Source organism: Oncorhynchus tshawytscha, linkage group LG31 (assembly GCF_018296145.1).
Source record: "Oncorhynchus tshawytscha isolate Ot180627B linkage group LG31, Otsh_v2.0, whole genome shotgun sequence".
Taxonomy (NCBI): Eukaryota; Metazoa; Chordata; class Actinopteri; order Salmoniformes; family Salmonidae; genus Oncorhynchus; species Oncorhynchus tshawytscha.
This window is the reverse complement of record NC_056459.1, coordinates 40,853,244-40,879,131: the sequence shown is the minus strand read 5'-3', so window position 1 is coordinate 40,879,131 and position 25,888 is coordinate 40,853,244. Positions and strand designations below refer to the sequence as shown.

The following is a 25,888-nucleotide window of genomic DNA, read 5'->3' as shown; positions in this document are numbered from 1 at the left end:
GTGACTGGTTGTAGGCCAAGGCAGGGGGCTGTGGAACATTGACTGGTGGTAGGCCCAGGCAGGGAGATGTGACTGGTGGTAGACCCAGGCAGGGGGATGTGACTGGTGGTAGGCCCAGGCAGGGGGATGTGACTGGTGGTAGGCCCAGGCAGGGGGATGTGACTGGTGGTAGGCCCAGGCAGGGGGCTGTGGAACAGTGACTGGAAGTAGGCCCAGGCAGGGGATGTGACTGGAAGTAGGCCCAGGCAGGGGGATGTGACTGGTTGTAGGCCCAGGCAGGGGGCTGTGGAACAGTGACTGGTGGTAGGCCCAGGCAGGGTGATGTGACTGGTGGTAGGCAAAGGCAAGGGGATGTGGAAATTGTGACTGGTGGTAGGCCCAGGCAGGGGATGTGACTGGTGGTACCAGGCAGGGCGATGTGGAAATTGTAACTGGTGGTAGGCCCAGGTAGGGGGATGTGGAACAGTGACTGGTGGTAGAGCCCAGGTAGGGGGATGGTGGAGGCCCAGGCAGGGGGATGTGAGTGACTGGTGGTAGAGCCAGGCAGGGGATGTGACTGGTGGTAGTCCCAGGCAGGGAGATGTGACTGGTGGTAGGCCCAGGCAGGGGGCTGTGGAACAGTGACTGGTGGTAGGCCCAGGCAGGGGGATGTGACTGGTGGTAGGCCAAGGCAGGGGGATGTAGAACAGTTACTTGTGGTGGGCCCAGGCAGGGGGATGTGGAACAGTGACTGGTGACAGGCCCAGGCAGGGGAATGTGACTGGTGGTAGGCCCAGGCAGGGGATGTGACTGGTGGTAGGCCAAGACAGGGGATGTGGAACAGTGACTGGTGGTAGGCCCAGGCAGGGGGATGTGGAACAGTGACTGGTGGCAGGCCCAGGCAGGGGAATGTGACTGGTGGTAGTCCCAGGCAGGGGATGTGGCTGGTGGTAGGCCCAGGCAGGGGATGTGACTGGTGGTAGGCCCAGGCAGGGGATGTGACTGGTGGTAGGCCCAGGCAGGGGATGTGACTGGTGGTAGGCCCAGGCAGGGGGCTGTGGAACAGTGACTGGAAGTAGGCCCAGGCAGGGGGATGTGACTGGTTGCAGGCCCAGGCAGGGGGCTGTGGAACAGTGACTGGTGGTAGTAGGCAGGGTGATGTGACTGGTGGTAGGCAAAGGCAGGGGATGTGACTGGTGGTAGGCCAAGGCAGGGGGATGTAGAACAGTTACTTGTGGTGGGCCCAGGCAGGGGATGTGACTGGTGGTAGGCCCAGGCAGGGGATGTGACTGGTGGTAGGCCCAGGAACGGGATGTGACTGGTGGTAGGCCCAGGCAGGGGATGTGGAACAGTGACTGGTGACAGGCCCAGGCAGGGGAATGTGACTGGTGGTAGGCCCAGGCAGGGGATGTGGCTGGTGGTAGGCCCAGTTAGGGGGATGTGGAAATTGTGACTGGTGGTAGGCCCAGGCATTGGGATGTGGAACAGTGGCTGGTGGTAGAGCCAGACAGGGGATATGACTGGTGGTAGGCCCAGGCAGGGGATATGACTGGTGGTAGGCCAGGCAGGGGATGTGGAACTGTGACTGGTGGTAGGCCCAGGCAGGGTGATGTGACTGGTGGTAGACCAGGCAGGGGGATGTGGAAATTGTGACTGGTGGTAGGCCCAGGTAGGGAGATGTGCAACAGTGACTGGTGGTAGAGCCAGACAGGGGGATATGACTGGTGGTAGGCCCAGGCAGGGAGATGTGACAGGTGGTAGGCCCAGGCAGGGGGATGTGACTGGTGGTAGGCCCAGGCAGGGGGATGTGGTACAGTGACAGGTGGTAGGCCCAGGCAGGGGATGTGGAACAGTGACTGGTGGTAGGCCCAGGCAGGGGATGTGACTGGTGGTAGGCCCAGGCAGGGGGATGTGACTGGTGGTAGGCCCAGGCAGGGGGATGTGGAACAGTGACTGGTGGTAGAGCCCAGGCAGGGGGTGATGTGGTAGTCCCAGGCAGGGGATGACTGGTGGTAGGCCCAGGCAGGGGATGTGACTGGTGGTAGGCCCAGGCAGGGGGCTGTGGAACAGTGACTGGTGGTAGGCCCAGGCAGGGTGATGTGACTGGTGGTAGGCAAATGCAGGGGGATATGACTGGTGGTAGGCCAGGCAGGGCGATGTGGAAATTGTGACTGGTGGTAGGCCCAGGTAGGGGGATGTGGAACAGTGACTGGTGGTAGAGCCAGACAGGGGGATATGACTGGTGGTAGGCCCAGGCAGGGGGATGTGGACCAGTGACTGGTGGTAGAGCCAGGCAGGGGGATGTGACTGGTGGTAGTCCCAGGCAGGGAGATGTGACTGGTGGTAGGCCCAGGCAGGGGGCTGTGGAACAGTGACTGGTGGTAGGCCCAGGCAGGGGTGACTGGTGGTAAAGGCAGGGGATGTGAACAGTTACTTGTGGTGGGCCCAGGCAGGGGGATGTGGAACAGTGACTGGTGACAGGCCCAGGCAGGGGAATGTGACTGGTGGTAGGCCCAGGCAGGGGGATGTGACTGGTGGTAGGCCAAGACATGGGGATGTGGAACAGTGACTGGTCGTAGGCCCAGGCAGGGGGATGTGAACAGTGACTGGTGGCAGGCCCAGGCAGGGGAATGTGACTGGTGGTAGTCCCAGGCAGGGGGATGTGGCTGGTGGTAGGCCCAGGCAGGGGGATGTGACTGGTGGTAGGCCCAGGCAGGGGATGTGACTGGTGGTAGGCCCAGGCAGGGGATGTGACTGGTGGTAGGCCCAGGCAGGGGATGTGAACAGTGACTGGTAGGCCCAGGCAGGGGGATGTGACTGGTTGTAGGCCCAGGCAGGGGCTGTGGAACAGTGACTGGTGGTAGGCCCAGGCAGGGTGATGTGACTGGTGGTAGGCAAAGGCAGGGGATGTGACTGGTGGTAGGCAAAGGCAGTGGGATGTGACTGGTGGTAGGCCAGGCATGGGGATGTGAACAGTGACTGGTGGTAGGCCCAGGCAGGGGGATGTGACTGGTGGTAGGCCCAGGCAGGGGATGTGACTGGTGGTAGGCCCAGGAACGGGGATGTGACTGGTGGTAGGCCCAGGCAGGGGGATGTGGAACAGTGACTGGTGACAGGCCCAGGCAGGGGAATGTGACTGGTGGTAGGCCCAGGCAGGGGGATGTGGCTGGTGGTAGGCCCAGTTAGGGGGATGTGACTGACTGGTGGTAGGCCCAGGCATTGGGATGTGAACAGTGGCTGGTGGTAGAGCCAGACAGGGGATATGACTGGTGGTAGGCCCAGGCAGGGGATATGACTGGTGGTAGGCCAGGCAGGGGATGTGAAACTGTGACTGGTGGTAGGCCCAGGCAGGGTGATGTGACTGGTGGTAGACCCAGGCAGGGGATGTGGAAATTGTGACTGGTGGTAGGCCCAGGTAGGGAGATGTGCAACAGTGACTGGTGGTAGAGCCAGGCAGGGGATGTGACTGGTGGTAGGCCCAGGCAGGGAGATGTGACTGGTGGTAGGCCCAGGCAGGGGATGTGACTGGTGGTAGGCCCAGGCAGGGGATGTGACTGGTTGTAGGCCCAGGCAGGGGATGTGACTGGTGGTAGGCCCAGGCAGGGGGATGTGACTGGTGGTAGGCCCAGGCAGGGGGATGTGACTGGTGGTAGGCCCAGGCAGGGGATGTGACTGGTGGTAGGCCCAGGCAGGGGGATGTGGAACAGTGACTGGTGGTAGGCCCAGGCAGGGGGATGTGGTACAGTGACGGGTGGTAGGCCCAGGCAGGGGGATGTGGAACAGTGACTGGTGGTAGGCCCAGGCAGGGAGATGTGACTGGTGGTAGGCCCAGGCAGGGGATGTGACTGGTGGTAGGCCCAGGCAGGGGGATGTGGAACAGTGAAGGGTGGTAGGCCCAGGCAGGGGGATGTGGAACAGTGACTGGTGGTAGGCCCAGGCAGGGGGATGTGACTGGTGGTAGGCCCAGGCAGGGGGATGTGGAACAGTGACTGGTGGTAGGCCCAGGGAGGGGGGTGTTTTATTTATTTATTTTTTATTTTACCTTTATTGAACCAGGTAGGCAAGTTGAGAACAAGTTCTCATTTACAATTGCGTCCTGGCCAAGATAAAGCAAAGCAGTTCGACAGATACAACGACACAGAGTTACACATGGAGTAAAACAAACAAGTCTATATACAATGTGAGCAAATGAGGTGAGAAGGGAGGTAAAGGCAAAAAAGGCCATGGTGGCAACGTAAATACAATATAGCAAGTAAAACACTGGAATGGTAGTTTTGCAATGTAAGGGAATACCCCCCTGAAATGGACAAAAATGAAAGGCAAATCACTGCCGTTGGACAAACCATATACACGATGTCCAATACCACCCAATTCGGCGTTGATTCATGCAAAGTGTATTGCAAATGCCATATGGCAGATGCCAGTTGTAACACTTCAAAAATCCAACAGGTGGCGAGTGCGCTCCACCTTGGTTTTTCATATTGGAAATGGAACTCAAGTCAACATCCAAAAGCAAAATTTTGAAAAAATGATATTTTTGTCAAAAACTTATCACCCCTTAAAAAAGTGCTTTCTGGACCATTTTTCGAAATTCTTTCGATTTTTTTGTGTAAGAACTGTATGAATATACTTTTGTCCAATTTTATTAGCATATTTTTTTTTTTACATGCGCATAAGAAATATGTTTTGTCCATTTGCAATATGATTTCATAGGAAGTCAAAAGTCAAAATTGACTGGCCTGATGAACACAGGATGGCCGGGCAGTGATAGTTGTTCCTTTCCATCACTCGTTGTGTTGATTTCATCATGTCCATTTGGTGATGTTTTTTCACAGTTGAATCATATTGCAAGTGCACGTGCATTGTTGTGCAACTGGTAACCCAAAAATAAAAATATGGTTGTAAATGCATTTACCGGGACTCCTATTGTCCATGCCCGCTATGGGAGTACCCTACTACGGCCCTCTATCCATGGGGGCCATCCTGAGTGCTTTATGGACTGTTTAAAATAGGCACCTGGTAACACAAAAATAAAAATATGGTTGTAAAATGCATTTACCGGTAATTCTGATATTAATGCCCGCTATGGGAACACAGGATGGCCGGGCAGTGAAAGTTGTTCCTTTCCATCACTCGTTGTGTTGATTTCATCATGTCCATTTGGTGATGTTTTTTTCACTATTAAATCATATTGCAAATGCACGTGCATTGTTGTGCAACTGGTAACCCCCCAAAAAATATATGGTGATTTCATTATGTCCATTTGTTTATGTTTTCTTACTTTTGCAAAGTCACTGTGCATTTGCAATATGGTTCAATGGGCAGGTACCATCACGAATTTGTCATGCTATAAAAATCCTGCAGGAATGTGAAATTGACTGGCCCGATGAACACAGGATGGCCGGGCAGTGACAGTTCTTCCTTTCCATCACTCATTGTGTTGATTTCATCTTGTCCATTTGGTGATGTTTTTTCACTATAGAATCATATTGCAAATGCACATGCATTGTTGTGCAACTGGTAACCCAAAAATAAAAATATGGTTGTAAATGCATTTACCGGGACTCCTATTGTCCATGCCCGCTATGGGAGTACCCTACTACGGCCCTCTATCCATGGGGGCCGTCCTGAGTGCTTTATGGACTGTTTAAAATAGGCACCTGGTAACCCAAAAATAAAAATATGGTGATTTCATTATGTCCATTTGTTTATGTTTTCTTACTTTTGCAAAGTCACTGTGCATTTGCAATATGGTTCAATGGGCAGGTACCATCACAAATTTGTCATGCTATAAAAATCCTGCAGGAATGTGAAATTGATTGGCCCGATGAACTCGGGATGGCTGGGCAGTGATTCTGGTTAATCTCAATCGCTCGTTAGGGTTGATTTCAGAATGTCACTTTGGTGATGGTACCTCACTGTTTAAACATATTGCAAATGGACAAGAGTCACCAGCAAGTCACCGTCCATTAGTCAATTAGATTTCATTCTGACACCAAACTGATACAAACTGACATCAAACCCTCTTTTTCCAACTCGTTTAGTAGCCAATTATCGCATACTTCAGAGCTGGCCCAAAATTCACAACGCCTTCGGTTCAAACCATAAAAAAAACATAAAACACGTAGTTACGTTCTAGCTGCGGGTCCATTTCTTATTTTATGTGTAGGCCTAGCTGAGGCGACCCCGAATCCCAAGTTTCGGCTCGATCGGTCATTTGGTGGCCGAGCGAAACCCTAATTGGTGCTGAAAATCCACTTTTTTCCATGAATTGCTACGGGGTCCTTGAATGAGCTATCGGACAGAAAATTTGGGGTCCGTCTCTATGGGCCGAGACGGTCGCAATGCACCTAGTCTTGTATCTCTGAGACTTTTCTAAATGTCGTCATTTTCGTAATGGTCAAAATGAATTGAAGTCATTGCAAATGTACGAGGCTGTTTCTCGGTCCGAGAACCTTCTAGAGCCACGTAACTCACCACGCACTATCGACCGGAGGTCTAGAACAGGATTCTAAAGTTTCAGAACTCTAGGTCTGACGGTTCTTTTTTAGCTCGAACAAAGCTAACTATTGCAGTCACTGTCTGTCTTTAGGCACCCCAATATGTCCCTCCATCCAAGTTGTGTTTTAGTGTGATTTATTTTTCCTTTGAAATTTTATGGGAAAAATGACTGATTTACAGTTCATGGGGTTGCCTAATCACATATATGAAGTTTTGGACAGATCTGACTTTTTTAACCCTTCGAAACAGCCCCTGAGACACCATTTATGGCACTTCCGGTTGGCACAGGACGCTATAAATCAACACATATCCTCATTGGGGTATTCTTTTACAGAATCCTGAGTTTTAAGTCCTTACGTTAAGAACTGACTGATTTACACAGGGTTGAATGCACTATGTCTATCAAACTGCAGGCAGGGTATGGATATACACTTTTAGGGCAATTTTAACCACTTCCCGTTGGGCCAGGAAGCTTAGAATCGACACAGGTAGACCTCATAGTGGCCTGATGGACTGTTACCGAAGACAGGTTCATACGGCATTCATAACCCATATAGGCTTCAGGTTGAATTTAGGGGTGCAGGCAATGTATTCCTATGGGGAGAGAAGTCAATGCAAACTCTTTGAATTAAACACCTACTTTTACCTATTAAGGGTTAATGCCACACGGTCAAGGTTAGGCTTGCACAGATCGGGAGGACCTTAGGAACATTCCTGTGGTTGAATTGTCCTTCTAAACCTAACGGTTCCGCCGCTGTCACGCAAAAGCAAATGACGTTGTGGGGCAGGCTTCATTTTGGGCCTACTTTTCTCATGGTCACTGCGCTCAGACCGAGCGAGCTACGGTCAAGCGGGATATCTCGTTGAACTCGGCACGGCCTAGAGATTATGTTTATGCTATTGCCTGCTCTCTGTGTCTTTAAGCACCGCACTTTGTCACTCCATCCTTTCTGTGTGTGTGTGTGTGTGTGAGAGCTTTTCTTTGACATCTGTTGGGAGAAATGACTGACTTACAGTTTATGGGGGTTGCCTAATCACACATATGAAGTTTTGAAAAGATATGACCTTTTCAACCTTTGGAAACTGCCACTATGACACCATTTACGGCACTTCCGGTTGGCACAGGAAGCTATAAATAAACTCATATCCTGATTGGGGTATGCCTTTACAGAATCCTGAGTTTTAAGTCTTTACGTTAAGAACTGAGTTATTTACGGAGGGTTTAGTGAATGTGTGTTATTTCAGAAAATCATAGAAAATCACAAAAATCTCGCAGAGCTCCGCAGCACACTTTAAAAAGATTCGTATGAACACCCTGCAACTGGATCTGTAACCGTTGAAAAAAAAAACACCTATCTTTGAACATCACCAATCTGTCATTGTACGATTTCTCTTAAATGACGATAGATAAATCGCTGGTTCTTGTTTTATTGACACCGGAGGCTCCTTGCCATTGACGTGAAGTGGAAAAATAATTTCTCTATTTTCATTTTGGACCTTTAATCCCAGAAAAATGGCCATAACTCAAAAACCGTTGAGGCATAGACGCCATCTTGTTCGGGGCCAACTGCCCATTATGCCAAACCTACGCTCACCGATTTTCGGCTTCGAAATATTTTCCGTTTTCGAGATAAGGCCCCGTCGTGATTCGTGATGTTTTGTCCAATAGCAATATGATTGCTTATGCCCTCTTGTGGGATTTTCCGGGACAGCGGAAAAATGACCAAAATTTGATTATTTTATAAAACGGAAACCGAATGTCCGACAAAGTTCATTTGATGACTTCCCGGTAGGTCTGGCCCTGCCGCTCGGCCCAACGCCGTCCGCAAATTTTACAAACGTTTTCGGACGTCTAGTAAGGGACCGTACAATTGCAACATGGACTTTCTCACTAACTATACACGACATGTCAAAATGTTCCCTTATGTATGGAAGAATGTGCAAAGTAGAAATAAAAATAATGGGGTGCAAAGGAGCAAAATAAATAAATAAATTAGTCGTTTTTTTGTAGTTCGTTCCAGTCATTGGCAGCAGAGAACTGGAAGGAGAGGCGGCCAAAGAAAGAATTGGTTTTGGGGGTGACTAGAGAGATATACCTGCTGGAGCGTGTGCTACAGGTGGGAGATGCTATGGTGACCAGCGAGCTCAGATAAGGGGGGACTTTACCTAGCAGGGTCTTGTAGATGACATGGAGCCAGTGGGTTTGGCGACGGGTATGAAGCGAGGGCCAGCCAACGAGAGCGTACAGGTCGCAATGGTGGGTAGTATATGGGGCTTTGGTGACAAAACGGATTGCACTGTGATAGACTGTATCCAATTTGTTGAGTAGGGTATTGGAGGCTATTTTGTAAATGACATCGCCAAAGTCGAGGATTGGTAGGATGGTCAGTTTTACAAGGGTATGTTTGGCAGCATGAGTGAAGGATGCTTTGTTGCGAAATAGGAAGCCAATTCTAGATTTAACTTTGGATTGGAGATGTTTGATATGGGTCTGGAAGGAGAGATAACAGTCTAACCAGACACCTAAGTATTTGTAGTTGTCCACGTATTCTAAGTCAGAGCCGTCCAGAGTAGTGATGTTGGACAGGCGGGTAGGTGCAGGTAGCGATCGGTTGAAGAGCATGCATTTAGTTTTACTTGTATTTAAGAGCAATTGGAGGCCACGGAAGGAGAGTTGTATGGCATTGAAGCTTGCCTGGAGGGTTGTTAACACAGTGTCCAAAGAAGGGCCGGAAGTATACAGAATGGTGTTGTCTGCGTAGAGGTGGATCAGAGACTCACCAGCAGCAAGAGTGACCTCATTGATGTATACAGAGAAGAGAGTCGGTCCAAGAATTGAACCCTGTGGCACCCCCATAGAGACTGCCAGAGGTCCGGACAGCAGACCCTCCGATTTGACACACTGAACTCTATCAGAGAAGTAGTTGGTGAACCAGGCGAGGCAATCATTTGAGAAACCAAGGCTGTCGAGTCTGCCGATGAGGATGTGGTGATTGACAGAGTCGAAAGCCTTGGCCAGATCAATGAATACGGCTGCACAGTAATGTTTCTTATCGATGGCGGTTAAGATATCGTTTAGGACCTTGAGCGTGGCTGAGGTGCACCCATGACCAGCTCTGAAACCAGATTGCATAGCAGAGAAGGTATGGTGAGATTCGAAATGGTCGGTAATCTGTTTGTTGACTTGGCTTTCGAAGACCTTAGAAAGGCACGGTAGGATAGATATAGGTCTGTAGCAGTTTGGGTCAAGAGTTTACCCCCCCTTTGAAGAGGGGGATGACCGCAGCTGCTTTCCAATCTTTGGGAATCTCAGACGACACGAAAGAGAGGTTGAACAGGCTAGTAATAGGGGTGGCAACAATTTCGGCAGATAATTTTAGAAAGAAACGGTCCAGATTGTCTAGCCCGGCTGATTTGTAGGGGTCCAGATTTTGCAGCTCTTTCAGAACATCAGCTGAATGGATTTGGGAGAAGGAGAAATGGGGAAGGCTTGGGCGAGTTGCTGTTGGGGGTGCAGTGCTGTTGACCGGGGTAGGAGTAGCCAGGTGGAAAGCATGGCCAGCCGTAGAAAAATGCTTATTGAAATTCTCAATTATGGTGGATTTATCAGTGGTGACAGTGTTTCCTATCTTCAGTGCAGTGGGCAGCTGGGAGGAGGTGTTCTTATTCTCCATGGACTTTACAGTGTCCCAGAACTTTTTGAGTTAGTGTTGCAGGAAGCAAATTTCTGCTTGAAAAAGCTAGCCTTGGCTTTTCTAACTGCCTGTGTATAATGGTTTCTAGCTTCCCTGAACAGCTGCATATCACGGGGGCTGTTCGATGCTAATGCAGAACGCCATAGGATGTTTTTGTGTTGGTTAAGGGCAGTCAGGTCTGGGGAGAACCAAGGGCTATATCTGTTCCTGGTTCTAAATTTCTTGAATGGGGCATGTTTATTTAAGATGGTTAGGAAGGCATTTAAAAAAAATATCCAGGCATCCTCTACTGACGGGATGAGATCAATATCCTTCCAGGATACCCCGGCCAGGTCGATTAGAAAGACCTGCTCGCAGAAGTGTTTCAGGGAGCGTTTTACAGTGATGAGTGGAGGTCGTTTGACCGCTGACCCATTACAGATGCAGGCAATGAGGCAGTGATCGCTGAGATCTTGGTTGAAGACAGCAGAGGTGTATTTAGAGGGGAAGTTGGTTAGGATGATATCTATGAGGGTGCCCGTGTTTAAGGCTTTGGGGAGGTACCTGGTAGGTTCATTGATAATTTGTGTGAGATTGAGGGCATCAAGTTTAGATTGTAGGATGGCTGGGGTGTTAAGCATGTTCCAGTTTAGGTCGCCTAGCAGCACGAACTCTGAAGATAGATGGGGGGCAATCAGTTCACATATGGTGTCCAGAGCACAGGTGGGGGCAGAGGGTGGTCTATAGCAGGTGGCAACGGTGAGAGACTTGTTTTTAGAGAGTTGGATTTTTAAAAGTAGAAGTTCAAATTGTTTGGGTACAGACCTGGATAGTAGGACAGAACTCTGCAGGCTATCTTTGCAGTAGATTGCAACACCGCCCCCTTTGGCAGTTCTATCTTGTCTGAAAATGTTGTAGTTTGGAATTAAAATTTCTGAATTTTTGGTGGTCTTCCTAAGCCAGAATTCAGACACAACTAGAACATCCGGATTGGCAGAGTGTGCTAAAGCAGTGAATAGAACAAACTTAGGGATGAGGCTTCTAATGTTAACATGCATGAAACCAAGGCTATTACGGTTACAGAAGTCGTCAAAAGAGAGCGCCTGGGGAATAGGAGTGGAGCTAGGCACTGCAGGGCCTGGATTCACCTCTACATCGCCAGAGGAACATAGGAGGAGTAGAATAAGGGTACGGCTAAAAGCTATGAGAATTGGTCGTCTAGAACGTCTGGAACATAGTAGAGTAAAAGGAGGTTTCTGGGGGCGGTAAAATAGCATCAAGGTATAATGTACAGACAAAGGTATGGTAGTATGTGAATACAGTGGAGGTAAACCTAGGTATTGAGTGATGAAGAGAGAGATATTGTCTCTAGAAACATCATTGAAACCAGGAGATGTCATTGCATGTGTGGGTGGTGGAACTAATAGGTTGGATAAGGTATAGTGAGCAGGACTAGAGGCTCTACAGTGAAATAAGCCAATAAACACTAACCAGAACAGCAATGGACAAGACATATTGACATTAAGGAGAGGCATGCTTAGTCGAGTGATCAAAAGGGTCCAGTGAGTGGAGAGGTTGGTTGGGGGTCACGGCGATTTAGACAGCTAGCCAGGCCATCGGTAGCAAGCTAGCATAGAATGGAGGTCTGTTGTTAGCCACCTCTTGCGTTCCGTCAGTAGATTAGTGGGGTTCCGTGTGGTAGAGGGGATTAATCCAAATCACACAACAACAACAAAAATAAAAACAATAGATATAGTTATAGAGGCCCAAGAAGAAAACATATTAATAATAAAAATAAATAAATTGTCCGATTGTCTATTCAGATAGCAGCCGGTAAGACAGCTAACGGTTAGCAGGCCGCAGAAGGGCGTTCAGGTAACGTCGTGACGGAGGAGCCAGCCGGATCTCCTTCGGGTAGATAACGTCGGCAGTCCAGTTGTGAAGGCCCGGTGGGGCTCCGCGTAGGCAGAAAAACGGGTCCGGATAGGTGACTGCAGCCCAGGAGTGATTGATGGAACTCAGGAGTGATTGACGGAGCTGGCTAGCTCCGGAATAATTGATGTTTGTTCCGGAATCGAAGAAGGCTGATCGTCACACGGATAGCAGCTAGCTAGCTGTGAGATCCGGGTATGAATGTCCAGAGAGCAGTCGAAATCCAGGGACATGGAGAGAAAAATTGGTCCGGTATGTTCCGTTCCGAGCCGCGCTGCGCCGTACAGAACTGCCGATAGATTTTCGAGCTAAAGGATAGCTGATGACCACAAACCGTGGTTAGCTGAATACTAACGATTTGCCAGTAAAGAAGCTAACTAGCTTCTGAACTAGCTTCTGATTAGCTTCTGGATTAGCTTCTGGCTAGTTTCAGGTTAGCTTCTTGGAGTTTCCGGCTAGCTTCTTGGAGGATTACAGATTTGAGGTAAATAATACTTTTTTATAAATATAAATTGGTGAGGCGGGTTGCAGGAGAGTGTTTTGAAGATGAGTTGATGGAAAATAAAAATAAAATGTATGTGAAAAAAGTTGTAAATATATATATATACAGGACACGACAAGACGAGGACAAAAGACGTCTGAACTGCTATGCCACCTTGGAGTATCTAAGGTGACTGGTGGTAGGCCCAGGCAGGGGGCTGTGACTGGTGGTAGGCCCAGGCAGGGGGCTGGGGAACAGTGACTGGTGGAAGGCCCAGGCAGGGGGATGTGACTGGTGGTAGGCAAAGGCAAGGGGATGTGGAAATTGTGACTGGTGGTAGGCCCAGGCAGGGGGATGTGACTGGTGGTAGACCAGGCAGGGTGATGTGGAAATTGTGACTGGTGGTAGGCCCAGGTAGGGGGATGTGGAACAGTGACTGGTGGTAGAGCCAGACAGGGGGATATGACTGGTGGTAGGCCCAGGCAGGGGAATGTGGATCAGTGACTGGTGGTAGAGCCAGGCAGGGGGATGTGACTGGTGGTAGGCCCAGGCAGGGAGATGTGACTGGTGGTAGGCCCAGGCAGGGGGATGTGACTGGTGGTAGGCCCAGGCAGGGGATGTGACTGGTGGTAGGCCCAGGCAGGGAGATGTGACTGGTGGTAGGCCCAGGCAGGGGGATGTGACTGGTGGTAGGCCCAGGCAGGGGGATGTGGAACAGTGACGCGTGGTAGGCCCAGGCAGGGGGATGTGCAACATTGACTGGTGGTAGGCCCAGGCAGGGGGATGTGACTGGTGGTAGGCCCAGGCAGGGGGATGTGACTGGTGGTAGGCCCAGGCAGGGGGATGTGGAAAAGTGACTGGTGGTAGGCCCAGGCAGGGGGATGTGACTGGTGGTAGGCCCAGGCAGGGGGATGTGGAACAGTGACTGGTGGTAGGCCCAGGCAGGGCGATGTGACTGGTGGTAGGCCCAGGCAGGGGATGTGATTGGTGGTAGGCCCAGGCAGGGGGATGTGACTGGTGGTAGACCCTGGCAGGGGGATATGACTGGTGGTAGGCCTAGGCAGGGGATTTGACTGGTGGTATGCCCAGGCAGGGGATGTGGAACAGTGACTGGTGGTAGGCCCAGGCAGGGGGATGTGACTGGTGGTAGTCCAGGCAGGGGATGTGACTGTTGGTAGTCCCAGGCAGGGGGATGTGACTGGTGGTAGGCCCCCGGCAGGGAGATGTGACTGGTGGTAGGCCCAGGCAGGGGGATGTGACTGGTGGTAGGCCCAGGCAGGGGATGTGGAACAGTGACGGGTGGTAGGCCCAGGCAGGGGGATGTGCAACAGTGACTGGTGGTAGGCCCAGGCAGGGGGATGTGACTGGTGGTAGGCCCAGGCAGGGGATGTGACTGGTGGTAGGCCCCGGCAGGGAGATGTGACTGGTGGTAGGCCCAGGCAGGGGGATGTGACTGGTGGTAGGCCCAGGCAGGGGATGTGGAACAGTGACGGGTGGTAGGCCCAGGCAGGGGGATGTGCAACAGTGACTGGTGGTAGGCCCAGGCAGGGGATGTGACTGGTGGTAGGCCCAGGCAGGGGGATGTGACTGGTGGTAGGCCCAGGCAGGGGGATGTGGAAAATTGACTGGTGGTAGGCCCAGGCAGGGGATGTGACTGGTGGTAGGCCCAGGCAGGGGGATGTGGAACAGTGACTGGTGGTAGGCCCAGGCAGGGCAAAGTGACTGGTGGTAGGCCCAGGCAGGGGGATGTGACTGGTGGTAGTCCCAGGCAGGGGATGTGACTGGTGGTAGACCCTGGCAGGGGATATGACTGGTGGTAGGCCTAGGCAGGGGATTTGACTGGTGGTATGCCCAGGCAGGGGATGTGACTGGTGGTAGGCTCAGGCGGGGGGATGTGGAAAAGTGACTGGTGGTAGGCCCAGGCAGGGGGATGTGACTGGTGGTAGGCCCAGGCAGGGGGATGTGGAACAGTGACTGGTGGAAGGCCCAGGCAGGGGGATGTGACTGGTGGTAGGCCAAGGCAGGGGGATGTGGAAAAGTGACTGGTGGTAGGCCCAGGCAGGGGGATGTGACTGGTGGTAGGCCCAGGCAGGGGGATGTGAACAGTGACTGGTGGTAGACCCAGGCAGGGGATGGACTGGTGGTAGGCCCAGGCAGGGGATGTGACTGGTGGTAGACCAGGCAGGTGGATGTGGAAATTGTGACTGGTGGTAGGCCCAGGCAGGGGGATGTGGAACAGTGACTGGTGGTAGAGCGAGACAGGGGATATGACTGGTGGTAGGCCCAGGCAGGGGGATGTGGAACAGTGACTGGTGGTAGAGCCAGGCAGGGGGATGTGACTGGTGGTAGTCCCAGGCAGGGAGATGTGACTGGTGGTAGGCCCAGGCAGGGGGATGTGACTGGTGGTAGGCCCAGGCAGGGGATGTGGAAAAGTGACTGTTGGTAGGCCCAGGCAGGGGGATGTGACTGGTGGTAGTCCCAGGCAGGGGGATGTGGAAAAGTGACTGGTGGTAGGCCCAGGCAGGGGGATGTGACTGGTGGTAGTCCCAGGCAGGGGGATGTGGAACAGTGACTGGTGGTAGGCCCAGGCAGAGGGATGTGGAACAGTGACTGGTGGTAGAGCCAGACAGGGGATGTGACTGGTGGTAGTCCCAGGCAGGGGGATATGACTGGTGGAAGGCCCAGGCAGGGGGATGTGGAACAGTTACTGGTGGTAGGCCCAGGCAGGGAGATGTGACTGGTGGTAGGCCCAGGCAGGGGGATGTGATTGGTGGTAGGCCCAGGCAGGGGATGTGGAACAGTGACTGGTGGTAGGCCCAGGCAGGGGATGTGAACTGTGACTGGTGGTAGGCCCAGGCAGGGGGATGGGAACAGTGACTGGTGGTAGGCCCAGGCAGGGGGATGTGACTGGTGGTAGGCCCAGGCAGGGGGATGTGGAAAAGTGACTGGTGGTAGGCCCAGGCAGGGGATGTGACTGGTGGTAGGCCCAGGCAGGGGGGGATGTGGAACAGTGACTGGTGGTAGGCCCAGGCAGGGCGATGTGACTGGTGGTAGGCCCAGGCAGGGGGATGTGATTGGTGGTAGGCCCAGGCAGGGGATGTGACTGGAGGTAGACCCTGGCAGGGGGATATGACTGGTGGTAGGCCTAGGCAGGGGATTTGACTGGTGGTATGCCCAGGCAGGGGGATGTGACTGGTGGAAGGCCCAGGCAGGGGGTGACTGGTGGATGACTGGTGGAAGGCCCAGGCAGGGGGATGTGACTGGTGGTAGGCCCAGGCAGGGGGATGTGACTGGTGGTAGGCCCAGGCAGGGGGATGTGACTGGTGGTAGGCCCAGGCAGGGGATGTAGGCCCAGGCAGGGGGATGTGCAACAGTGACTGGTGGTAGGCCCAGGCAGGGGGATGTGACAGGGGATGTGGTAGGCCCAGGCAGGGGATGTGAACAGTGACTGGTGGTAGGCCCAGGCAGGGGGATGACTGGAAAAGTGACTGGTGGTAGGCCCAGGAGGGGTGATGTGACTGGTGGTATGCCCAGGCAGGGGATGTGGAACAGTGACTGGTGGTAGGCCCAGGCAGGGCGATGTGACTGGTGGTAGGCCCAGGCAGGGGGGATGTGACTGGTGGTAGTCCCAGGCAGGGGGATGTGACTGGTGGTAGACCCTGGCAGGGGGATATGACTGGTGGTAGGCCTAGGCATGGGGGATTTGACTGGTGGTATGCCCAGGCAGGGGGATGTGACTGGTGGTAGGCCCAGGTGGGGGATGTGGAAAAGTGACTGGTGGTAGGCCCAGGCAGGGGATGTGACTGGTGGTAGGCCCAGGCAGGGGGATGTGGAACAGTGACTGGTGGTAGGCCCAGGCAGGGGGATGTGACTGGTGGTAGGCCCAGGCAGGGGGATGTGACTGGTGGAAGGCCCAGGCAGGGGGATGTGGAACAGTTACTGGTGGTAGGCCCAGGCAGGGGATGTGACTGGTGGTAGGCCCAGGCAGGGGATGTGACTGGTGGTAGGCCCAGGCAGGGGGATGTGGAACAGTGACGGGTGGTAGGCCCAGGCAGGGGATGTGGAACAGTGACTGGTGGTAGGCCCAGGCAGGGGGATGTGACTGGTTGTATGCCCAGGCAGGGGGATGTGACTGGTGGTAGGCCCAGGCAGGGGATGTGGAACAGTGACTGGTGGTAGGGTCCAGGCAGGGGGATGTGACTGGTGGTAGGCCCAGACAGGGGGTGTGGTGGTACCCAGTGGGGTGGACTGGTGGTAGGCCCAGGCAGGGGGATGTGGAACAGTGACTGGTGGTATGCCCAGGCAGGGGGATGTGACTGGTGGTGGCCCAGGCAGGGGATTTGGAACAGTGACTGGTGGTAGGCCCAGGCAGGGGGATGTGACTGATGGTAGGCCCAGGCAGGGGGATGTGACTGGTTTTAGGCCCAGGCAGGGGATGTGACTGGTGGTAGGCCCAGGCAGGGGGATGTGGAACAGTGACTGGTGGTAGGCCCAGGCAGGGGGATTTGACTGGTTAGGCCCAGGCAGGCCCAGGCAGGGGGGATGTGACTGGTGGTAGGCCCAGGCAGGGGGATGTGGAACAGTGACTGGTGGTAGGCCCTGGCAGGGGGGATGTGACTGGTGGTAGGCCCAGGCAGGGGATGTGACTGGTGGTAGGCCCAGGCAGGGGATGTGACTGGTGGTAGGCCCAGGCAGGGGATGCTGATGGTAGGGGGGGATGTGACTGGTGGTAGGCCCAGGCAGGGGATGTGACTGGTGGTAGGCCCAGGCAGGGGATGTGACTGGTGGTAGGCCCAGGCAGGGGGATGGGTAGTGGCAGGGGGATGTGGAACAGTGACTGGTGGTAGGCCCAGGCAGGGGGATGTGGAACAGTGACTGGTGGTAGGCCAGGGGGGATGTGACTGGTGGTAGGCCCAGGCAGGGGATGTTTGGATGTGACTGGTGGTAGAGCCCAGGCAGGGGGATGTGACTGGTGGTAGTCCCAGGCAGGGAGATAGGGGGGTGGTAGACCCCAGGCGGGGGATGTGGAAAAGTGACTGGTGGTAGGCCCAGGCAGGGGGATGGTGGTGGATGTGACTGGCCCAGGCAGGGGGATGTGACTGGATGTGACAGTGACTGGTGGTAGGCCCAGGCAGGGGGATGTGAACAGGACTGGTGTAGAGCCCAGACAGGGGATGTGACAGGTGGTAGTGCCAGGCAGGGGACTGGTGGTAGGCCCAGGCAGGGGGATGTGGAACAGTTACAGGGGGAGATGTGACTGGTGGTAGGCCCAGGCAGGGGGATGTGACTGGTGGTAGGCCCAGGCAGGGGATGTGGAACAGGGGGCAGACGGATGTGAACAGTGACTGGTGGTAGGCCCAGGCAGGGGGATGTGACTGGTGGTAGGCCCAGGCAGGGGATGTGACTGGTGGTAGAGGGGGATGTGACTGGTGGTAGGCCCAGGCAGGGGATGTGACTGGTGGTAGTCCCAGGCAGGGGGATGCCTGGTGGCAGGGGATGTGACTGGTGGTAGGCCCAGGCAGCGGGATGTGGAACAGTGACTGGTGGTAGGCCCAGGCAGGGGATGTGACTGGTTGTAGGCCCAGGCAGGGGATGTGACTGGTGGTAGGCCCAGGCAGGGGGATGTGGAACACTGACTGGTGATAGGCCCAGGCAGGGGGATGTGACTGGTGGTAGGCCCAGACAGGCGGATGTGGAACAGTGACTGGTGGTAGGCCCAGGCAGGGGGATGTGACTGGTTGTAGGCCCAGGCAGGGGGATGTGACTGTGGTAGTCCCAGGCAGGGGATGTGACTGGTGGTAGGCCCTGGCAGGGGGATGTGACTGGTGGTAGGCCCAGGCAGGGGGATGTGGAACAGTGACTGGTGGTAGGCACCGGCAGGGGATGTGACTGGTTGTAGGCCCAGGCAGGGGGATGTGACTGGTGGTAGGCCCAGGCAGGGGGATGTGGAACAGTGACTGGTGGTAGGCCCAGGCAGGGGATGTGACTGGTGGTAGGCCCAGACAGGGGGTGTGGAACAGTGACTGGTGGTATGCCCAGGCAGGGGGCTGTGACTGGTGGTAGGCCCAGGCAGGGGGATTTGGAACAGTGACTGGTGGTAGACCCTGGCAGGGGCTGTGACTGGTGGTAGGCCCAGGCAGGGGGATGTGCAACAGTGACTGGTGGTAGGCCCAGGCAGGGGGATGTGACTGGTGGTATGCCCAGACAGGGGGTGTGGAACAATGACTGGTGGTAGGCCCAGGCAGGGGATGTGGAACAGTGACTGGTGGTATGCCCAGGCAGGGGCTGTGACTGGTGGTAGGCCCAGGCAGGGGGATTTGGAACAGTGACTGGTGGTAGACCCTGGCAGGGGCTGTGACTGGTGGTAGGCCCAGGCAGGGGATGTGCAACAGTGACTGGTGGTAGGCCCAGGCAGGGGATGTGACTGATGGTAGGCCCAGGTAGGGGATGTGACTTGTTGTAGGCCCAGGCAGGGGATGTGACTGGTGGTAGGCCCAGGCAGGGGGATGTGACTGGTTGTAGGCCCAGGCAGGGGATGTGACTGGTGGTAGGCCAAGGCGGGGAGATGTGGAACAGTGACTGGTGGTAGGCCCAGGCAGGGGGATGTGGAACAGTGACTGGTGGTGGAGCCAGACAGGGGGATATGACTGGTGGTAGGCCAAGGCAGGGGGATTTGGAACAGTGACTGGTGGTAGAGCCAGGCAGGGGATGTGACTGGTGGTAGTCCCAGGCAGGGAGATGTGACTGGTGGTAGGCCCAGCCAGGGGATGTGACTGGTGGTAGGCCCAGGCGGGGGATGTGGAAAAGTGACTGGTGGTAGGCCCAGGCAGGGGGATGTGACTGGTGGTAGGCCCAGGCAGGGGGATGTGACTGGTGGTAGTCCCAGGCAGGGGGATGTGGAACAGTGACTGGTGGTAGGCCCAGGGAGGGGATGTGGAACAGTGACTGGTGGTAGAGCCAGACAGGGGATGTGACAGGTGGTAGTGCCAGGCAGGGGATATGACTGGTGGAAGGCCCAGGCAGGGGGATGTGGAACAGTTACAGGCAGGGAGATGTGACTGGTGGTAGGCCCAGGCAGGGGATGTGACTGGTGGTAGGCCCAGGCAGGGGGATGTGGAACAGTGACGGTGGTAGGCCCAGGCAGACGGATGTGCAACAGTGACTGGTGGTAGGCCCAGGCAGGGGGATGTGACTGGTGGTAGGCCCAGGCAGGGGATGTGGAAAAGTGACTGGTGGTAGGCCCAGGCAGGGGATGTGACTGGTGGTAGGCCCAGGCAGGGGGATGTGGAACAGTGACTGGTGGTAGGCCCAGGCAGGGGGATGTGACTGGTTGTAGGCCCAGGCAGGGGATGTGACTGGTGGTAGGCCCAGGCAGGGGATGTGACTGGTGGCAGTCCCAGGCAGGGGGATGCGACTGGTGGTAGGCCCCAGCAGGGGATGTGACTGGTGGTAGGCCCAGGCAGCGGGATGTGGAACAGTGACTGGTGGTAGGCCCAGGCAGGGGATGTGACTGGTTGTAGGCCCAGGCAGGGGATGTGACTGGTGGTAGGCCCAGGCAGGGGATGTGGAACACTGACTGGTGATAGGCCCAGGCAGGGGGATGTGACTGGTGGTAGGCCCAGACAGGGGGTGTGGAACAGTGACTGGTGGTATGCCCAGGCAGGGGCTGTGACTGGTGGTAGGCCCAGGCAGGGGGATTTGGAACAGTGACTGGTGGTAGACCCTGGCAGGGGCTGTGACTGGTGGTAGGCCCAGGCAGGGGATGTGCAACAGTGACTGGTGGTAGGCCCAGGCAGGGGATGTGACTGGTGGTAGGCCCAGGCAGGGGGATGTGACTGGTTGTAGGCCCAGGCAGGGGATGTGACTGGTGGTAGGCCCAGGCAGGGGGATGTGGAACAGTGACTGGTGGTAGACCCTGGCAGGGGCTGGACTGGTGGTAGGCCCAGGCAGGGGATGTGCAACAGTGACTGGTGGTAGGCCCAGGCAGGGGGATGTGACTGGTGGTAGGCCCAGGCAGGGGGATGTGACTGGTTGTAGGCCCAGGCAGGGGATGTGACTGGTGGTAGGCCCAGGCAGGGGATGTGGAACAGTGACTGTGGTAGTCCCAGGCAGGGGGATGTGACTGGTGGTAGGCCCAGGCAGGGGGATGTGGAACAGTGACTGGTGGTAGGCCCAGGCAGGGGGATGTGACTGGTGGCAGGCCCAGGCAGGGGGATGTGGAACAGTGACTGGTGGTAGGCCCAGGCAGGGGATGTGGAACAGTGACTGGTGGTAGGCCCAGGCAGGGGCTGTGACTGGTGGTAGGCCCAGGCAGGGGAATGTGGAACAGTGACTGGTGGTTGGCCCAGGCAGGGGATGTGACTGGTGGTAGGCCCAGGCAGGGGATGTGCAACAGTGACTGGTGTTAGGCCCAGGCAGGGGGATGTGACTGGTGGTAGGCCCAGGCAGGGGCATGTGGAACAGTGACTGGTGGTAGGCCCAGGCAGGGGGATGTGGAACAGTGACGGGTGGTAGGCCTGCCCAATACTAGTCAGTAAATGGATACATACCATACTAACAGTATTTAGACAGGTTTACGTACAGGCGTATAGCTTTAATTTGTAGAATCTTTCCAAATGTCGTGGTCTGAGTGACTTTCAACAAACTCTAATTCTATACTCTTACCAAGTTACCAATGTCTAGTACACTTATAAAAAGTGTGACTGCTGGGAGTGCCATTATGGTTAATTAGTTAGTTAGTTACAGGTCTTACCTATGACTAGTACTCTCTGTTTAGCAGTGTGTTGGCGGGAGTGCCAGTATGGTTAATTAGTTAGTTAGTTAGTTACAGGTCTTACCTATGTCTAGTACTCTCTGTTTAGCAGTGTGTTGGTGGGAGTGCCAGTATGGTTAGTTAGTTAGTTACACGTCTTACCTATGTCTAGTACTCTCTGTTTAGCAGTGTGTTGGCGGGAGTGCCAGTACTTCCAGTACTTCAGCTGTTCGTCTCTGTTCTTGTCTTCACTGAACACCACCATGATGACACTCTGTGTCAGAGGAATAGGAGACAGGACGATGATTAGCAACATTACTGTAGATCAGGGATGGGCAAACGTTTGGGCTTGAGGGCCACATCGGGATTAGGACATTCAACTGAGAGTCACTCAGTTTTTTTTACTATTTCTTTTTTTGGCTGAATCTATTTGCGGTCCAGAATATATATAGGTCCATTATCATTTCTACATACACTGAGAGGAAAAACATTAGGAACACCTTCCTAATATTGAGTTGCACCCACTTTTGCCCTCAGAAAAGACTAAATTTGTTATTTTGCCAAACTTAATCTTATATTTTAATTGGCCAGTCTGAGATAAGGCTTTTTCTTTGAACTCTGCCTAGAAGGGCAGCATCCCGAAGTTGCCTCTTCACTGTTGACGTTGAGACTGGTGTTTTGTGGGTACTATTTAATGAAGCTGCCAGTTGAGGACTTGTGAGGCATCTGTTTCTCAAACTAGACACTCTAATGTACTTGTCCTCTTGCTCAGTTGTGCACTGGGGCCTCCCACTCCTCTTTCTATTCTGGTTAGAGCCCATTTGCGCTGATCTGTGAAGGGAGTAGTACACAGCGTTGTACGACATCTTCAATTTCTTGGCAATTTCTTGCATGAATAGCCTTAATTTCTCATAACAAGAATAGACTGATGAGTTTCAGAAGAAAGTTAGTTGTTTCTGGCCATTTTGAGCCTGGAATCAAACCCACAAATGCTGATGCTCCAGATACTCAACTAGTTTAAAGAAGGCCAGTTTTATTGCTTCTTTAATCAGACAACAGTTTTCAGCTGTGCTAACATAATTGCAAAAGGGTTTTATAATGATCAAATAGTGTTTTAAAACTATAAACTTGGATTAGCTAACACAACATGCCATTGGAACACAGGAGTGATGGTTGCTGATGATGGGCCTCCGTACACCTATGTAGATATTCCATAAAAAATCAGCTGTTTCAAGCAACAATAATCATTTACATCATTTACAATGTCTACACTGTATTTCCGATCAATTTGATGTTATTTTAATGGACAAAAATGTACTTTTCTTTCAAGAACAAGGACACTTCTAAGTGACCGCAAACTTTAGAACGGCAGTGTACATGAATCCAATTATCATTATTTTATACTCAAAAGCTATTTAGCTCCCAGAGAACTAAAGGTGTGATAGTTAGCTCCCAGAGTACTAAAGATGTGATAGTTAGCTCCCAGAGTAATAAAAAATGTACTAGTTAGCTCCCAGAGAACTCCTAAAGATGTTCTAGTTAGCTCCCAGAGTACTAAAAATGTGCTAGTTAACTCAAGGTGCTCCGAAAGATGTGCTAGTTAACTCCCAGAGTACTCCTAAAGATGTGCTAGTTAACTCCCAGAGTACTAAAGATGTGCTAGTTAACTCCCAGAGTACTAGAAATGTGCTAGTTAGCTCCCAGATTACTAAAGATGTGCTAGTTAGTTCCCAGAGTACTCCTAAAGATGTGCTAGTTAGCTCCCAGATGACCAAATATGTGCTAGTTAGTTCCCAGAGTACTAAAGATGTGCTAGTTAGTTCCCAGAGTACTAAAGATGTGCTAGTTAGCTCCCAGAGTACTAAAGATGTGCTAGTTAACTCCCAGAGTACTCCTAAAAAATATATATATTTTATTTATTTAACCTTTATTTAACCAGGTAGGCAAGTTGAGAGCAAGTTCTCATTTACAATTGCGACCTGGCCAAGAAAAAGCAAAGCAGTTCAACACATACAACGACACAGTGTTACACATGGAGTAAAACAAACATACAGTCAATAATACAGTATAAACAAGTCTATATACGATGTGAGCAAATGAGGTGAGATAAGGGAGGTAAAGGCAAAAAAAGGAAGAATGTGCAAAGTAGAAATAAAAATAATGGGGTGCAAAGGAGAAAAATAAATAAATAAAATAAATACAGTAGGGAAAGAGGTAGTTGTTTGGGCTAAATTATAGGTGGGCTATGTACAGGTGCAGTAATCTGTGAGCTGCTCTGACAGTTGGTGCTTAAAGCTAGTGAGGGAGATAAGTGTTTCCAGTTTCTGAGATTTTTGTAGTTTGTTGCAGTCATTGGCAGCAGAGAACTGGAAGGAGAGGCGGCCAAAGAAAGAATTGGTTTTGGGGGTGACTAGAGAGATATACCTGCTGGAGCGTGTGCTACAGGTGGGAGATGCTATGGTGACCAGCGAGCTGAGATAAGGGGGTACTTTACCTAGCAGGGTCTTGTAGATGACATGGAGCCAGTGGTTTGGCGACGAGTACGAAGCGAGGGCCAGCCAACGAGAGCGTACAGGTCGCAATGGTGGGTAGTATATGGGGCTTTGTTGACAAAACGGATTGCACTCTGATAGACTGCATCCAATTTGTTGAGTAGGGTATTGGAGGCTATTTTGTAAATTACATCGCCGAAGTCGAGCATTGGTAGGATGGTCAGTTTTACAAGGGTATGTTTGGCAGCATGAGTGAAGGGTGATTGTTGCGAAATAGGAAGCCAATTCTAGATTTAACTTTGGATTGGAGATGTTTGATGTGGGTCTGGAAGGAGAGTGTACAGTCTAACCAGACACCTAGGTGCTAGTTAACTCCCAGAGTACTAAAGATGTGATAGTTAACTCCCAGAATACTCCTAAATATGTGCTAGTTAACTCCCAGAGTACTAAAGATGTGATAGTTAACTCCCAGAGTACTCGTAAAGATGTGCTAGTTAACTCCCAGAGTACTAAAGATGTGGTAGTTAGTTCCCAGAGTACTAAAGTTGTGCTAGTTAGTTCCCAGAGTACTCCTAAAGATGTGCTAGTTAACTCCCAGAGTACTAAAGATGTGCTAGTTAGTTCCCAGAGTACTAAAGATGTGCTAGTTAGTTCCCAGAGTACTAAATATGTGCTAGTTAAGTCCCAGAGTACTAAAGATGTGAGAGTTAACTCCCAGAGTACTCCTAAATATGTGCTACTTAACTCCCAGAGTACTAAAGATGTGCTAGTTTGTTCACAGAGTACTCCTAAATATGTGCTAGTTAACTCCCAGAGTACTAAAGATGTGCTAGTTAGTTCCCAGAGTACTCCTAAAGATGTGCTAGTTAGTTCCCAGAGTACTAAAGATGTGCATTCTTCGTTCTCATTCTTCAACTCACCCTGACTTTGCTGATTGGATGTCTCAGGCGTTTGTTAGCTCCCAGCTCGCTGAGCGTCACAGCGTAGAACTGGCCCTTGTTCAGGTACGTCATGGGCCCCTCCCCCTGCTTCACACGCAGTGACCTGGTGGCTTCCAGCTTGTACTGAAACGTATCCCTGTTAGAAGACACAACACATGATTAGTCTGTAGATATGACTGGTGGATATCTCAGCCAACAAAAATGCTGTATATTGTCTAATTGGACAGTATGTTGTGGATGTGTTTGGAGTAGTGACTTACACTACTTGTTGGTCGAAGATAAACTCTTCCTGTGCTATAGACTTGGTTGTGTGGTATTTCTGTTGGGGGGGAAACATCAATGTGTCAGGCAGTCAGTCAGACAAGGAAAGGGGAACCAACTATGGTACATTTAGAGGAAGTTAATCAACACTTTGGTTCATTTACAGACATTTTGGCTTTTCCAGTTCTATAGCATATTGGGGCATCAGCATCAACAATTTGCTAAAGGGAAGTATCCTTCCCAAGTGGGCAAACAGGTTGCAATCACATCATTCTAAGTTGTAATGTGATTGTAATGAGTTTTGGCCGTGGTGTTATAGCTTTAAGGTCCAGTACAGCCGTTATCTCAATATCAAATCATTGCCGAGTAACAATTAAGTACCTTACTGTGAATGTTTTAAATAAAAATGGTCAAAAATAGCAAAGAGGAATTTCTCAAGCAATAATTTATCTAGAACTGTCTGGGAGTGGTCTGAGTGGGGAGGGGAAACAGAAAACTACCTGTTATTGGCAGAGAGGTTTGGAACTCTCTTTCTTATTGGTATATTAATCAATGTACCGCTTGGCGATGTCTCACCAGCCAAGCCAAAACGCCATCCTACCAAAACAGGCTGAAACTTGTGGCAGTCTATTCCAATAGCTCTTACGCTAATTGGGCATTATCATCATTTTCATCATGTCACAGTATTATACCAACCTCAGTGTGGAATAGGAATATCAGGTTTTTGACTGCACTGGGCTTTCAACATAACTTAAGAATATACATGTTTAACACATAAGTCCTAACATCCTCTTACCACATCGCTCTCCTCTTCATACGGGCTGTCATCAGGCGTGCTGCGCTGGTCCTCCTTAACGTATCCTCCGTGACTAACT

General features: G+C 52.3%; 1 protein-coding gene across 1 annotated transcript in view; it reads right to left on the bottom strand.

The window, feature by feature from the left end:
- grhl2b (grainyhead-like transcription factor 2b) overlaps positions 1–25,888 on the bottom strand; it is a 136,668-nt gene that overhangs the window by 86,047 nt on the left and 24,733 nt on the right. The window contains exons 4-7 of the mRNA XM_042309971.1: positions 25,810–25,888; positions 25,013–25,071; positions 24,732–24,888; positions 21,482–21,593 (exon numbers count right to left, since the gene is read on the bottom strand). The exon at positions 25,810–25,888 is cut by the window's right edge and continues 351 nt beyond it. Coding sequence (XP_042165905.1) covers positions 21,482–21,593; positions 24,732–24,888; positions 25,013–25,071; positions 25,810–25,888 — 407 coding nt within the window. The remainder of the gene's footprint in view (positions 1–21,481; positions 21,594–24,731; positions 24,889–25,012; positions 25,072–25,809) is intronic.